Source organism: Otolemur garnettii, unplaced genomic scaffold (assembly GCF_000181295.1).
Source record: "Otolemur garnettii isolate 467f Iridium unplaced genomic scaffold, OtoGar3 scaffold00011, whole genome shotgun sequence".
In the NCBI taxonomy this organism is placed as follows: domain Eukaryota; kingdom Metazoa; phylum Chordata; class Mammalia; order Primates; family Galagidae; genus Otolemur; species Otolemur garnettii.
In genome coordinates, this window is record NW_003852406.1 from 27,415,435 (window position 1) to 27,432,901 (window position 17,467).

Below are 17,467 nucleotides of genomic sequence, written 5' to 3' on the forward strand. Positions count from 1 at the left end.
AAAAAAAAAAAGAAAAGAAAAAACTGCCAAGTATAGGCCTAACACAGCGGTTCACTCCTGTAATACTAGCACTCTGGGAGGCCAATGTGAGAGAATTGCTTGTGGTCAGCAATTTGAGACCAGCCTAAGGAAGATTAAGATCCCATCTCTACTAAAAACAAGAATAAAATTAACTGGGCATTGTGGTACACATGTATAGTCCCACCTATCTGGGATGCTGAGGCAGGACGACTGCCTGAGCCTGGGACTTTTATTTTTTCTTTTGAGACAGAGTCTCACTTTGTAGCCCTCAGTAGAGTGCCGTGGTGTCACAGCTCGTGGTGTCACAGCTCACAGCAACCTCAAACTCTTGGGCTTAGGTGATTCTCTTCCCCAGCCTCCCAAGTAGCTGGGACTACAGGTGCCTACCATGACACCTGGCTATTTAAAGATGGGGTCTTCCTCTTTCTCAGGCTGGTCTTGAACCGTGAGCTCAGGCAATCCACTTGCCTCAGCCTCTCAGAGTGGTGGGATTACAGGCATGAGCTACTGTGCCTGGCCTCCTGAGCCCAGGACTTTGAGGATGTAGTGACCCACTGTACCCTAGCCTAGGCAATAGTATTAGACTTTGCCTTCAAAAAAAAAAAAGAGGGGGGGACTGGGCACAGTGGCTCACACCTGTAATCCTAGCACTCTCGGAGGGTGGGTAGATTGCTTTATCACAGGAGTTCAAGACCAGCCTGAGCAAGAGTGAGACCCCATATCTAAAAATAGCTGGGTGTTACACCAGTTATCTATCGTCTCAACTACTCGGGAGGCTAAGGCAAAAGAATCACTTGAGCCCAAGAGTTTGAGGTTCCTGTGAGCTATGATGCCACGGTACCCTATCCAGGGCAAAAAAGTAAGACTGTCTCAAAAAAAAAAAAATGACAAGAATATATGTAGATGGCTCGGCACCTGCAGCTCAACAGCTGGGGCACTGGCCACATACACCCAGGGATGGCAGGTTCGAACCCAGCCCAGGCCTACTCAACAACAATGACAACTACAACAACAATAATAACAAAATAGCCAAGCATTGTGGTGGGCGCCTGTAGTCCTAGCTACTCGGGAGGCTGAGAGAAGAGAACTGCTTAAGCCCAAGAGTTTCAGTTTGCTGTGAGCTGTGACACCATAGCACTGTACTGAGGGCAATATAGTGAGACTCTGTCTAAAAAAAAAAAAAAAGAAAGAAAAAAGAATATATAGAGAACAAGACATAGTGAGAGACTCTCCTCCACCATGCTGGTGGCTAAAGGGACTGAATGGTTATTTCCAGTTGAAAAAAATTCAAAAACCAGTTCAACTAATGCAATTATATTAAAAGCTGTTAAATATTAAAGGCCTGTGAAACACAAGGTTAATTTTGGAAGTAGTAGCCATCACTAAATTATTTCCAGGACATGTTCCTTCAGTACTATCTTATATAAAGTACTATAAAGAGGCAGAGCCAGATAAACTGTGTCCAACTCCTAATTTTGAGAAGCTTATAGGATATCGAGAGAGCCAATTTGTTCCAAGCTGACTAATGAATAGACAATGTGAATGAAAATACCAACAGAAGCAGAAAGTGCTCTAGGACATAAGCTGGGAGGCGATTTTTGAAGGTAGAATTTTTTTTTTTTTTTTTTTGGAGACAAAGTCTCCCTCTGTCACCCTGGGGAGTACTATGGCATCAGAGCTCACAGCAACCTCAAACTCCTGGATTCAAGCAATCTTCCTGCCTCAGCCACCAAAGAAGGTAGAAATTAATTGGCAGGATTTTACCAGTAGAGCTGGGAATATATCTATTCACCTTCAAATAAAAAAAGGCCAGCTTGCCTTACCCTCTCCCGGACTTTGTCTTTCAGGAGGATGCTGATGATGGAATAGGGCACTCGGAACCATATGGGTGCTCCCACAATCAGCACCTTCTTCAAACGAGCTGGAAATGCTCCCTGTAAAGAAAATATAAGAGAATTTAAAGCCTAATGGGAATTGTGATTGTTTAAATCCAGAGTTTAGGCTTTGTGCTCTTCTTCACATTCTTACCTAGCAGAGGGAGTCTACAGCCTAATTCAGGCTTTACCTTAGTAGCTAGAAGACAAGTGGCTAAAGAAAGAAAGAAATCTGAAGTTGATTTACCTTTTAAAAATAACTATGTTAAATTCATGTTAACCATAATCTTTATGGATCAAAAACTATTCTGACTTTTCTTATCATCAATTATCCTATGCATATCACACATTACCACACACATATGCATCTCAAAAATGTTATGCTTATGAAAACTAAGGTAAAATAAGATCATGAATAAATTGAACATTAAAGAAACATTTCTCAACTGGGCGTGGTGGCTCATACTCAAACAAAAACACAAACAGTTATTGGGGCAGTGCCTGTGGCTCAATGAGTAGGGCGCCAGCCCCATATACCAAGGGCGGCAGGTATGAACCTGGCCCCAGCCAAACTGCAACAAAAAAATAGCCAGGTGTTGTGGTGGGCGCCTGTAGTCCCAGCTACTCGGGAGGCTGAGGCAAGAGAATCATCTAAGTCCAAGAGCTGGAGGTTGCTGTTAGCTGTGATGCCATAGCACTCTACCTAGGGCAACAAAGTGACACATTGTCTCTAAAAAAAAAAGAAAAACCCAGCTGGGTGGCATGGGGAGTGCCTGTAGTCCCAGCAGCTTCCAGAGGCTGAGGCAGTGGCATGCCTGCAGCCCAAGTCTGAGGTTGCAGTGAGCTATGACACCATGGCACTCTCCTCAAGGCATCGGGTAGGACTCTGTCTCAACAACAACAAAAAGAATAGTAGCTAAATATCTTCTACCCTATTCTTTTTACCCTTATTATTATTATAATTATTATTTAGAGTCAGAGTCTTGCTTTATCACCATTGGTAGAGTGCCGTGGTGTCACAGCTTACAGCATCCTCCAGCTCTTAGATTCTCTTGTCTCAGTCTCCTGCCACAATGCCTGGCTGTATTTTTGTTGCAGTTTGGCCAGGGCCGGGTTCGAACCCGCCATCCTTGGTATATGGGGCCAGCACCCTACCCACTGAGCCACAGAACCTCCCTTTACCCTTATTATTGTTGTTGCTTTCAAAAAACTTTTTCTCAATGCAACAAGTCATTCTCTGTTTATTTTCAGTTATTCTTCGGTTCTACTGATTTAGGGGATCCCCAAATACTCCTTTACAGACAATATGCAGCACCCAGAAGAAAATTCTCCATGGCCCTTGCTAAAGTCTGACCTTTGAACTCTTCCTCCAAAGATGTGACAACTTATTTCAGGGTCTCATTCCCAAAGCCCCTGAAGTCCAAGATCAAAAATCCAACTAGAGAAATACCTATATTTCCATAAAATGAGAAATCAAAAGTAGAAGCCATTATATCGTCTTCCTCAGAGCATAGATCCAAACTCCCCATATAAATGACTGTACAGGATCCTGATACTGTCAGAAAACTGGAAAGATATATGGCTCAGGAAAGATATATGGCTTTATATATCCTTTAAAAAGTCCACATATTAATGAATTCTGTTTCCTAGATTCTGTCTGAAGGAAATAATCAGAAACACAAAGATATATGAAAAGAATATTTACTATAAATGTATGGATGCATGTATGTATTTATTTATTTATTTTTGGAGACAGAGTCTTACTCTGCTGCCCAGACTAGAGTGCTGTGGCTTCAATAGCACATAGCAACATCAAACTCCTGGGTTCAAGCAATCCTCCTGCCTTAGCCTTCTTAGCAGCTGGGACTACAAGCACTGGCCACCATGCTAAGTTCATTTTTCTGTTTTTAATGAAGACAGGGTCTCACTCTTACTCAGGCTGGTCTCCAAATCCTGAGTTCAAGAGATCTTCCCACCTCAGCCTCACAAAGTGCCACTGCACTCAGCCTATAATTTTTTTTATTTTTATTTTTGAGATAGAGTCTCACTCTGTTGCCCTGGGTAGGATGCTATGGCATCATCATAGCTCTCGGCAATCTCAAACTCTTAGGCTCAAGCAATCCTCTTGCCTCAGCCTCCTGAGTAGCTGGGACTACAGGCAACCATCACAATACCTAGTTATTCTATTTTTATAGAAGAGGTAGGGGTCTCATTCTTGCTCAGGCTGGTATTGAGCTCATGAACTCATGTAGCCCACCCACTTCAGCCTCTCAGAGTGCTAGGATTACAGGTTTAAGCCATCATACAGCACTGTTGGTTTGTTTGTTTGTTTTTTTAAGACAGAGTCTTACTACTTTGCCCAAGGCAGAGTACCGTAGCATCACAGCTCACAGCAACCTCAAACTCTCGGGTTTAAGCGATTCTCTGACCTCAGTCTCCCAAGCTGGGACTACAGGCGCCTGCCACAATGTCCACCTATTTTTTTTATTGTAGTTGTCTTTGCTGTTTAGCTGGCCTGGGCTGGGTTCAAACCCCCCAGCCTGGGTGTATATGATTGGCGCTGTAACCATTGTGCTATGGGCGCAGAGCCACCAATGTTTTTTTAATGGGTACTGGTCTTTGTCTAAAATTTTCTACAATTCCCACTGCTTAATTTGGCTGGCTTAAAATAAATAAATAAATAACATTTTCTACAATTGAAGTTTCTTTCATCCCAAAACTTGCCATACATGGAGAAAATGGGAAATCGTAGCCAAAGGTACCTTCATTTACAAAATATTCTCTACCTGTGGTCACCTCTTTCTACACACAAAGTGTTCTCTCCCACACATGGCAAACATGTTCTAAGGTATGTGTTGTCATGTAAACTTGTTAATTTTTTCTATGCATGGCAACTTTTGGGACGCCCTGTATAAAAGATGAATATGGAAGAAATTAACCACCCTATACATAATAAACATTAAAGTATAATAGAAAAGCCTCTGGGCCAGGCTTGCTGGCACACGCCCATAATCCTAGCATGGTAGGAGCCAGAGGCAGGAGGATCACTTGAGTTCAAGAGTTCCAGATCAGGCTGAGCAAGAGCAAAAACTATATAAAATATAAAACTTAGCCACACATTGTGGTGGGTGCCTATAACTCCCGGTACTTAGGAGGCTGAGGCAGGAGGATAGCTTGAACCCAGGAGTCCGAGGTTGTTGAGAGCCCATGGCACTCTACTCTGGGCTACAAAGTAAGACTCTGTCTCAAAAAAGAAAGAAAGAAAAAGATTTATTGGGCTGGGCGCTGTGGCTCATGCTTGTAATCCCAGCACTTAAGAGACAGAGGTGGGTGGATTGCCTGAGCTCACAAGTTTGAGACCAGTATGTGGAAGAGTGAGAACCTGTCTCTAAAAAAACAGCCAGGCATTGTGGCAAGCACCTGTAGTCCCAGCTACTTGTGAGGCCGAGGCAAGAGAATCCTTTAAGCCCAAGTTTGAGGTTGCTGTGAGCTGTGACTGTCACAGCACTCTACTGAGGGCAACAAAATGAGACTCTGTCCCCCCTCCCAGAAAAAGATTTATCCTTTTTATCTGTTATGCTATTAACATACTACATGCTATATGTATACATACATTTATTTATATATATGCACTCATGTTTTATTATATACATGTTGTACATATAAATAAGTGCATAGTAGAGCTTGTTTATACAGTTGTATGAAAGCAATATTTTATATTTCCATTAAAACATAATATTATAACTAACATAATATATATGCTTTATATGCACACACATCACACATTTTTCCATCCCAAGAATAGAAATATACAATAGAAAATAATTTTAAAATTCTATTGAAAGACCTAAGAAGAGACCATAACCAATAAAATACACATACACAAACAAGCAAAAAATAGAAACACAGCATTCCTGGATGGGGAAAGATAGCATTGTAAATATGTCCATTCTCAGGCCAGACATGGTAGCTCACATTATAATTCCAGCACTTCGTGAGGCAGGAGGATCACTTCAGACCAGCCTAGGAAACAAGCAAGACCACGTCTCTAGGCTCGGCACCTGTGGCTCAAGCAGCTAAGGCGCCAGCCACATACACCTAAGGTGGCAGGTTCGAATCCCCAGCCCGGGGCCCACCAAACAACAATGACAGCTGCAACCAAAAAATGGCCAGGCGTTGTGGCGGGCGCCTGTAGTCCCAGCTACTTGGGAGGCTGAGGCAGGAGACTTGCTTGTGCCCAGGAGTTGGAGGTTGCTGTGAGCGTGATGCCACGGCACTCTACCCAGGGGGATGGCTTGAGGCTCTGTCTCAAAAAAAAAAAAAAAAAAAAGACGACGTCTCTACAAAAATTTTAAATTAGCCAGGTGTGGTGGCATGCATGTATACTCCTAGCTACTGGGAAAGCTAAGGTGGAAGGATAGCTTGAGCCCAGGAGTTCAAAGCTGTAGTAAGCTATGATCATGCTACTGTACTCCAGACTGGGCGACAAAGTGTGACCCCATCTCTGAAAACTAAAATGAAATTTAAAAACAAATTTTTTTTTGAGAGAGAGAGTCTCGCTATGTCACCCACTGTAGAGTACTTTGGCACCACAGCTCACAGCAACCTCAAACTCTTGGGCTTAAGTGATTCTCTTGCCTCAGCCTCCTAAGTAGCTGGGACTACAGGTGCCTGGCTGTTTTTTGTTGTTGTTATCAAGCAGGCCCAGCCAGGTTCAAATGGACCAGCTCTGATATATGTGGCTGGCACCCTAACCACTGAGATATGGACTCTGAGCCAAAAATAATTATTTTAATTTAAAAAAAGATGCCAGGCCAGGTGCTCACACCTATAATCCTAGCACTATGGAAGGCCAAGGCAGGTAGACTGCCTGAGCTCAGGAGTTTGAGACCAGCCTGAACAACGAGATTTCATCTCTAAAAAATAGCTGGGAGTTGTGGTGGACTGTACTCCCAGCTACTTGGAAGGCGAAACAAGATCTCTAGTGCCCAAGAGTTTGAGGTTGCTGTGAGCTATGATGTCACAGCACTCTACCAAGGGTGACAAAGTAAGACTGTCTCAAAACAAAACATAACAAAAAAAGATACCAATTCTCTCCCATTAGTTTATAAAGTCACTATATCCAAATAAAATCTTGAATGTTTTATTTCTTAGAAGTAGAAAAAGTGACTCTAAAATCTCTCTAATCAAAGGTAGAAATGAGTCTCCTTTTAAAAATATTTTCCCAACAGGGCGGCACCTGTGGATCAAGGAGTAGGGCGCTGGCCCCATATGCCGAAGGTGGTGGGTTCAAACCCAGCCCTGGCGAAAAACATATACATGTATATTTTTCCCAACAGATTAATAATTTTGATTCTCTCTCTCTCTTTTTTTTTTTTAGAGACAGAGTCTCACTCTTTTGCCCTCAGTAGAGTGCCATGGCATCACACAGCTCACAGCGACCAACTCCTGGGCTTAGGCCATTCTCTTGCCTCAGTCTCCCAAGTAGCTGGGACTACAGGCACCTGCCACAACGCCTGGCTATTTTTTTGGTGGAGTTTGGCCAGGGCTGGTTTTGAACCTGCCACCTTTGGTATATGGAGCTGGCGCCCTAACCACTATGCCACAGGCACTGCCCATAATTTTCTTTCTTTTCTTTTATTTTTTTGAGACACAATCTCACTATGTCACCTTTGGTAGAGTGCTGTGGCGTTACAGCTCAACACAACCTCAAACTCTTGGGCTTAAGCAATTCTCCAGCCTTAGCCTCCCAAATAGCTAGGACTACAGGCACCTGCCACAGTGCCCGGCTATTTTTTTGTTGTAGTTTGGCCGGGGTCAGATTAGAACCCGCCACCCTCAGTATATGGAACAGGTGCCCTACTCACTGAGCCACAGGTGCCACCCCTTTATGAACTTTTTTATAGAGACAGAGTCTCACTTCATCACCCTCAGTAGAGTGCCATAGCACAACAGCTCACAGCAACCTTCGACTCCTGGGCTTAGGCCATTCTCTTGCCTCAGCCTCCCGAGTAGTTGGGACTATAGGTGCCCACAATGCCTGGCTATTTTTTTGTTGCAGTTTGGCCAGGGCAGGGTTTGAACCCACCATCCTTGGTATATGGGGCCTGCACCCTACCCACTGAGCCACAGGTGCCGCCCAGATTAATAATTTTGAAAATACAGTAACTTTTGGGGAATGGTACTAGGGGTCTCAAAGTTTTCCTTAAATTACTTTATAATTGCTTTCACAATTAAAAAACTAGTTAGAAAATAAAGTTCCTTTTCAGTATGCATGTTATATGTAAGTAACATTTTATGTAAAAGCACATAAAAGTAGATATACAATAAAAGTACAAAAATTGTGAAAACAGTTTTGGAAATTAAAACATGAAGGCTGTCCTATAAAATTTCAAACTTGATTGTAATGCTACAATAAATAAAGCAGTACATATGTCAGTCTAGATGGCTAGATTTACACCAGCCCCTTGATCCTATAAATCCACTTATGGCAATTTATCCAAATAGGCAAAAAGTATGTGAAGATTATGTGTATTAAAGGTTTCAAAACAAAATAAAATGGAATGAACTTATAGGAGTTTGAGATTGCTGTGAGTTATGATGCTAGGGCACTCTAGCCAAGGGCAACAGAGTGAGATTCTGCAGCAAAAAAACAAACAAATAAAGAATTTTCATAATCTTTAGCCAAATAATCCCAGTCTTAGAAATATCTTCTTAAAATGATTTAAAAGCAAAAGCTAAAACAAACATATCTACATTATTTAAACCTGGAAGCACCCTGAATAATACAAAATGATGCTTGGATAGCTCATTAACTTACCAATGGTATATTAATTCCTGAGGATATTGTCATTTTGTTAAACTGTCAAATAGAAAGTTTAAATTGGGGAAAGGAAGGACTATTTATATTTAATACTGGAAAACAAAACAGCTACCCAGCTCGGTACCTGTGGCTCAAGTGGCTAAGGTGCCAGCCAAATACACCTAAGGTTGCGGGTTCAAATCCAGCCCGGGCCTGCCAAACAACAATGATGGCTGCAACCAAAAAAACAGCCAGGTGTTGTGGTGGGCGCCTGTGGTCCCAGCTACTTGGGAGGCAGAGGCAGGAGATTCGCTTGAGCGCAGGAGTTGGAGATTGCTGTGAGTGTGCCACAGCACTCTACCCAGGGGGACAGCTTAAGACTCCATCTCAAAAAAAAAACAAAACAGCTACCCATATAGGAAAAAAATATCAGATTCCTACATCTTATACCATGCTCAAAAATCAACTTCAGAGGGGAGACTTCCACCTTGGGTCTTCCCCTTTTCCAGAAGCTCTGGTGCTTTTTACTCCTTCTGTATTCCTTTCTGACTAATAAAATCTTACCACTGGCGGGGGCAGGAATCAACTGCAGATAGATTAAGATCTCAAATGACAAAAACAAAAGTTTAAGTTTTTATAGAAAATAGCTACTTGGCCAGGTGCGTTGGGTCATAGCTGTAATCCTAGCTCTTTTGGGGGGGGGGGGGTAAGATGGGAGGACTGCCTGAGACCAGGATCTTGAGGTTTCCACTGCACTTTACAGTGGTGAATAGAGAACCTGTTTCAAAAAAAGAGAAAAAAATGGCTCCTCAAAAAGTTAAACATAGAAATCATTATATGACCCAACAATTCCACCTCTAAGGTTTATGTCCAAAAGAACTAAAAGCAGAGACTCAAACAGATACTTGTGTACCAATGTTCATAACAGCATTATTCATAATATCCATAAAGTGTAAACAACCTGGCTCGGCGCCTGTGGCTCAATCGGCTAAGGCGCCATCCACATACACATAAGGTGGCGGGTTCGAATCCCCAGCCTGGGCCCACCAAACAACAATGATGGCTGCAACCAAAAAATGGCCGGGCGTTGTGGCGGGCGCCTGTAGTCCCAGCTACTTGGGAGGCTCGCTTGAGCCCAAGAGTTGGAGGTTGCTGTGAGCTGTGATGCCATGGCACTCTACCCAGGGGAACAGCTTGAGGCTCCGTCTCAAAAAAAAAAAAAAAAAAAGTGTAAACAACCTAAAGGCCTACCATCAGATGAATAGATAAGCAAAATGTCCTATAAACAATGGGATAGTATTCAGCAGTACAAAGGAATGAAATTCGGATATGAGCTACAATATGAATGAAGCCTGAAAACACTAGGCTAAGCAATGTAATGTAAAGTAAAATAAACCATACACAAAAGGAGCAATGCAGTACAATTCAACTAACATGAGGACCTATAATAGACAAATTTACAAGAGACAAACAGTAGACTAGAGGTTATTAGGGATTGGGGAGGAGGGAATAGAGAAATAGTATTTAATTGGTACAGAGTATTTGTCTAGGATGATTACCAGTTTTGAAAATAGATAGTATGGGTTCAAACCCACCCGGGCCAGCTAAAACAGCAGTAGCAACTGTAACAAAAAATAGCCTGGCATTGTGGCAGTCCCAGCTACTCAGGAGGCTGAGGAAAGAGAATCACTTAAGCCCAAGAGTTGGAGGCTGTTGTGAGCTGTGATGTCACAGCACTCTACTGAAGGCAACAAAGTAAGACTCTGTCTCAAAAAAAAGAAAGAAAGAAAAAAGAAAATGGATAGTGCTGATGGTTACATTGCAGAAGGACTTAATACTATTTTTTTTTTTGAGACAGAGCCTCAAGCTGTCCTCCTGGGTAGAGTGATGTGACATCACAGCTCACAGCAACCTCCAACTCCTGGGCTCAAGCAAGTCTCCTGCCTCAGCCTCCCAAGTAGATGGGACCACAGGCACCCACCACAACGCCTGGCTATTTTTTTTTTTTTTTTTGGTTGCAGCCATCATTGTTTGGTGGGCCTGGGCTGGATTCGAACCCGCCACTTTAGGTATATGTTGCTGGCGCCTTAGCCAGTTGAGCCACAGGTGCAGAGCCTTTTGTTTTTGTTTTTTTAATTATTTTTTTTTTTTGAGACAGAGTCTCACTTTGTTGTCCTCAGTAGAGTGTCATAGCTCACAGCAACCTCTAACTCTTGAGCTCAAGCGATTCTGTTGCCTCAGCTTCCCAAGTAGCTGGGGCTATAGGTGCCTACCATAACGCCCGGCTATTTTTAGAGGTGGGGTCTCACTCTGGCTCAGGCTGGTCTCCAACCAGTGAGATCAAGCAATCCACTCACTTCAGCCTCTCAGAGTGCTGGGATTACAGGCACGACTCACTGCACCCAGACTACAACATGTTATTTATATCCATTTTATTGGTAAAGACATTAAGAAGTCTGACATTAGCAAGTTTTGAAGATGTGGATCAATGGAAGTTTTTGCACATCACAAGGGGGTACAACCACTTTAGCAAGCAATTCAACATTGTCTTATAAACTTAAATCTTCATAGGCCTTATGACCCAGCAATCCGCTCCTAGGTGTACATTCTATTCTTTTTCAATGGGGGTGATGTCATTCCTATGAAGGGTAAAATTAGTTAAGGGGCAGCAAGCAAGAAAAACCTCTTTTATGTAAAAAGAGTACACAAAGTAACTTATATATAGTATATTTACAGAATTAAAATTTCATTCAAAGAGGAAGTATTGGGGGGAAAACGTTAAATAAAATGTTCATAACACAGGTTGAGTATCCTTTGTAGAAAATAGTTTAGGCTGGGCCTAGTGGCTCATGCCTGTTATCCTGGCACTCTTGAGAGGCCAACGTGGGAGAATTGCATGAGCTAGGAGTTCCAGACCAGCCTTAGTAAGAGAAAGACGTCATCTCTACCAAAAATAGAAAAAATTAGCCAGGCATGGTGGTATGCACCTATAGTCTCATCTACTCAGGAGGCTCAGAGAGGAGAATTGCTTGAGCCCAGAAATTTAAGGTTGTAGTGAGCTATGATGATGTCACTGCACTTTACCCAGGGCAACAGAGGAAAAAAAAAAAGAAGAGAGGGAGGGGGAGGGGAATGGAGAGGAAGAGGGATGGCGGGAGGGAGAGGAGAGGAGATTTTTTTATTTTTATCTCAAAATAAAAAATGTTGGCTCGGTTCCTGTGGCTCAAGTGGCTAAGGTGCCAGCCACATACACCTAAGGTGGAGGGTTCGAATCCAGCCCGGGCCGCCAAAACAACAATGACAGCTGCAATCAAAAAATAGCTTGGTGTTGTGGTAGGCACCTGTGGTCCCAGCTACTTGGGAGGCTGAGGCAGAAGACTCACTTGAGCCCAGGAGTTAGAAGTTGCTGTGAGCTGTGATGTCACAGCACTCTACCCAGGGGGACAGCTTGAGGCTCTGTCTCAAAAACAAAATAAAATAAAATAAATAATAATAATAATAAATGTTTTTAACAATTTTGTGCATGAAATAAAGTTTTGATGACATTTTGATTGTGACTTGTCACATGATGTCAATTATGGAATTTTCCGATTATAGGGTCATATTAGTACTCAAAAAGCTTTGGATTTTCTAATATTTCAGATTTTAATTTTTTTTTTGAGATAGAGTCTTACTTTGTTGCCCTCAGTAGAGTGCTGTGGCATCATAACTCACAGCAACCTCAAACTCTAGGGCTCAAACAATCCTCTCGCCTTAGCCTCCTAAGTAGCGGGGATACAGGTGGTAGCCACAATGCCTGGCTTTTTTTTTTTTTTAGGGATGGGGTCTCGTTCTTGCTTGTCTCAAATTTCTAAGTTCAAGCAATCTACCCACCTCAGCCTCCCAGAATACTAGGATTATAGGTGTGAGCCACCATGCCAGGCCTAGCATTTCAGATTTTGAATCAGATCTCCTCAACTTGTAGTAGGTCAGTTAAGAACCCAAGGAGCCACCAATAGAAGAATAAATGTGAATAAACTAGTACTCGCTAATGGATAAGGAATGAAAAGACATGACTCTTTCAGTCCCACAATGAAAAATGAATCCCAGCTACATGGTAAAATTATGAATTCTAGTAATAAAGTATAATGTTGAGTAAAGAAAAAAAAGCTCAGGCTCGGCGCCCATTGCCCAGTGGTTAAAGTGCCAGCCACATGCACTGAGGCTGGCAGGTTCAAGCCTGGCCCGAGCCAACTATACAACAATGTCAACTGCAACAACAACAACAAAAAATAGCCGGGCATTGTGGTGGGCACCTATAGTCCCAGCTACTTTGAAGGCTGAGGCAAGAGAATCACTTAAGCCCAAGATTTTGAGGTTGCTGTGAGCTGTGACATCACGGTACTCTACTGAGGGCAATGAACAACATAGTGAGCATAGTGAGAGTCTGTCTCAAAAGAAAAAAAAAAAACCCAAGACCAAGAGAACAACATCAACATAAAGTATAATACCCTTTTTATACAATGTCTGTTATAGAGCTCTAAAGTAAATAAACATTTCTAAAAATGTAGTTTGTGGGGAAGGTAAGGGATTAAAAACTCACCTGGTGGGTACAATGTACACTATTCTGGCAATGGGCACACTAAAAGCCCTAACTTCAGGATTATATGATTCATCCATGTAACAAGACCACTTGTACCCACTAATATTTTGAAATAAAATATTTAAATAAACAAACAAATAAATAAATATAAAAATCCAGTTTAACAGTATTCCCAAATGAGATCCTGGAATAAAGACAGTATAGATTTATAGGCCATTGTTTTTCAAACTAAAGGGTGTGATTAATAAGTCCTAAAATCAATTTAGGTGGAGATGACTGACATTCTACTAATATGAAATAGAAAAATACAAAGTGAATACACATAAGAATGAATCTTTTTTGTGTTACGTTTTTGTTTTGGTGTGTAAATATGTACACATAAAAACACACACCCTCCTTCTCAATTCTAAAATCTAAATAGATTTAAAAACTTTAGGTTTCTTTTGTAAGTTTCGCTCGATCATTCACTGGGAACCAAAATCTGACCTGAAGGTGGCGCCTGTGGTTCAGTGGGTAGGGTGCAGGCCCCATATACCAAGGGTGGAGGGTTGGAACCACCAGCTATAACAGCAATGAAAACTGCAACAACAACAAAATAAGCCTGGCGGGCACCTGTAGTCCCAGCTACTCGGGAGGCTGAGGCAAGAGAATGGCTTAAGCCCAAGAGTTGGAGGTTGCTGTGAGCTGTGCCACCACAGCACTCTACTGAGGGCGACAAAGTGAGACTCTATCACAAAAAAATGAACAAATAAATTAAAAATTTAAAAAAAAAAAGCGAAAACAAAATCTGACCTGAAAAGGCATATGCTTTACTCTTCCCTAGTCATTATGAATAATAATAACACATTTTATTGCTAAATATTGTATCTGATTATATTATAGCATATATAATCTTTTAAATTTCAAAAACTTAATAACATCTCAAAATATTTGCCGGCACCTGTGGCTCACTGAGTAGGACACTGGCCCCATATACCGTGGGTGGCAGGTTCAAACCAGCCCCGGCCAAACTACAACAAAAAAAAATAATAACCAGGCCTTGTGGCAGGCGCCTATAGTCCCAGCTACTCGGGAGGCTGAGGCAAGAGAATCCCTTAAGCTCAGGAGTTGGAGGTTGCTGTGAGCTGTGATGTCACAGCATTCTACCAAGGGCGACAAAGTGAAACTCTGTCTCTAAAAAAAAAAAAAAATCAGGTGGTACCTGTGGCTCAGTGAGTAGGGCGCCAGCCGCATATACCAAGGGTGGCGGGTACAAACCCGGCCCCAGCCAAACTGCAACCAAAAAATAGCCAGGCGTTGTGGCTGGCGCCTGTAGTACCTGCTACTCAGGAGGCTGAGGCAAGAGAATCGCTTAAGCCCAGGAGTTGGAGGTTGCTGTGAGCTGTGCCACGGCACTCTACCAAGGGTGATAAAGTAAGACTGTCTCTACAAAAAAAATAAAAATTAAAAAAAAATCTCAAAATATCTACAAAGACACTGGCTAAGGGCGGCACCTGTGGCTCAAGGAGTAGGGCACCAGCCCCATATACCAGGGGTGGTGGGTTCAAGCCCAGCCCGGCCCAAAACTGAAAAAATAAAATAAAATAAAATAAAAAGTCACTGGCTAAGTGCTTTTATTCACAGGTGCCATACCTAAGCCTTCAATAGTTCTTCATCTACATAACTCCAAGAAAGGGACATTCCCACATTTATAACTCGAAATGTTCCCGTTCTTTTTTTATTTTAATTCCTCCCACTTCATTCTTTTTTTTTTTTTAATATATTTTATTTTATTTTTATTTTTTGCAGTTTTTGGCCGGGGCTGGGTTTGAACCCACCACCTCTGGCATATGGGACCAGCGCCCTACCCTTTTGAGCCACAGGCACTGCCCCACTTCATTCTTACAATAATTTCTCATTCTAAGGAAGCAGATTATTAGTGACCTTTAAATTGAACCTTTACTTAGGACGTTTATACCATTCCTAAATCTTTTCTCAAAGAATATTTTAAAAATCCTAATCACTGAAGGAGAGCTGAGAGGGCCCTCCTGTAGCCTTACCTTCAGCAGGTTTAAGACTTTCTTGCCAAGATCCAGCTCAAAGTTGGTGTAATTAGAACCACACATGTCATAGATAAACACCAGTCCATTCCTCTGAGTTTCAAAGCTGTAAGCCAACCATTGAACAAAAACATGTATAAGTAATAAGATGAATCAGGAAGGCTGAAAACCTACTATAGAACAAAGAGATGTGGGACACATCTGGGACCAAAATAACTGCCGGGCTGAATGCTGGTCTTATAAAAAGATGGTTTATCTTTGGTATCTCCTATGTTTATTAATGCAGATTTATCCAGGTTTACCAAATGCTAAGACATAGCTTGAGAATGCCCCAGAACAACTAGGTTATTAAAATTTGAACTGTTTTCACTCACCCCTCTGAATCTACCTAACCAAATCCTAAAACATACTCCACACTCAATCCAAAAGTTTCCTCTTCCTTAAAGGTCTCCCTGATAACTGTAATCAAATGTACTACCATCCTTCACTCTGTTAAAGCCTCACAAATTTCCTGTGGATTTTTCTTGTGCTCCTTACATACTTTAACTTTTTATACCATGTGATTCTCCCCTAGAAGGCAAAAACCTGTTCAACAAATTACTCTCAACAGTTCCAAGCACAGAGCTTGTAAATAAATGGTCACTGGGCTATAATTTGGTAGCCTGGAATCCCATCTCTAAGAAAATATTTTAGCCTTGTGGAATACTGTATAGAAGAAAACTTCTCTAAGCTCCCTGACAGTGAATTATCTCTTACGTCTCAATGGAGAAAAAGAACAAACCCACAAATAGTCTTTTGGAAAGCATTTTAAAAAGTAGACTAAGCTGGCTTGACGCCTGTGGCTCAAACAGCTAAGGCACCAGCCATATACACCTGAGCTGGCGGGTTCAAATCTGGCCTGGGCCCACCAAACAACAATGACGGCTGCAACCAAAAAATAGTTGGGCGCTGTGGCGGGCCCCTTAGTCCCAGCTACTTGGGAGGCGGAGGCAGGAGACTCGCTTGAGCCTAGGAGTTGGAGGTTGCTGTGAGCTATGATGCCACAGCACTCTACCCAAGGTGACAGCTTGAGGCTCTGTCTCAAAAAAAAAGAGTAGACCAGGCCAGGTATAGTGGCTCACACCTATAATCCTAGCACTTTGGGATGCCCGGGCAGGAGGATGGCTTGAGCCCAAGAGTTAGGAATTGCAGTGAGCTATGACCATGCCATTATACTGTAAGCCAGGGAAAAACAGAGTGACAGACCCTATCTCAAAAAACAAAACAAAACAAAACAAAACAAAACCCCACAGATAGTATCATACCACATGGGGAAAAAGGGAAAGCCTTTCCTCTAAGATTTGTAAGACAAGGATGACCAGACTTTCACCACTGTTATTCAACATAGTGACTAGAGTCCTAGCTAGAGCAATCAGACAAGAGAAAGAAATAAAAGGCCAGGCGTGGTAGCTCATGCCTGTAATCCTTGAGCTCATGAGTTGGAGACCAACCTGAGCAAAAGGGAGACCCCACATGTACTAAAAATGAAAAACTAAGGCATGGGGTGGTGCCTGTGGCTCAATGAGTGGGGCACTGGCCCCACATACTGGAGATGGTGGGTTCAAACCCAGCCCTGGCCAAAAATTGCAAAAAACAAACAAACAAACAAAAAAACTAAGGCAAGAGTTGCTTCAGCCAAAGAGTTTGTAGTTCCTGCGAGCTATGACACCATGGCACAAAGTAAGAAAAGAAAGAAAGAGAAGGAGGGAGGGAGGGAAGGGAGGGGAGGGGAGGGAAGGGAAGAAAGGAAAGGAAGACAGGGAGGGAGGGAAGAAAGAAAGGGAGGGAGGGAGGAAGGAGAGAAAGAAAGAAACCAAACAAATTGGAAAGGAAGAAGTCAAATTATCCTTTTTGCAGACAATATGATCTTATATCTAGAGAAACTCAAAGACTCCCCCCAAAAACTATTAGACCTGACAAATTCTGTAAAGTTGCTGAATAAAATAAACATGAAAAAATCAGCAGCATATCTATATGCCAACAGTAAATAATCTGAAGAAGAAACCAAGAAAGTGGCTCGGCGCCTGTGGCTCAAGCGGCTAAGGTGCCAGCCACATACACCTAAGGTGGCGGGTTCGAATCCCCAGCCCGGGCCCGCCAAACAACAATG

The 17,467-nt window shown here is 42.3% G+C and overlaps 1 protein-coding gene across 1 annotated transcript in view; it reads right to left on the reverse strand.

Moving 5' to 3' along the window:
• Positions 1-17,467, reverse strand: part of PTPN9 (protein tyrosine phosphatase, non-receptor type 9) — a 107,312-nt gene that overhangs the window by 25,710 nt on the left and 64,135 nt on the right. The window contains exons 5-6 of the mRNA XM_023510140.1: positions 15,319-15,424; positions 1,845-1,955 (exon numbers count right to left, since the gene is read on the reverse strand). Of these exons, the coding sequence (XP_023365908.1) occupies positions 1,845-1,955; positions 15,319-15,424 (217 nt within the window). The remainder of the gene's footprint in view (positions 1-1,844; positions 1,956-15,318; positions 15,425-17,467) is intronic.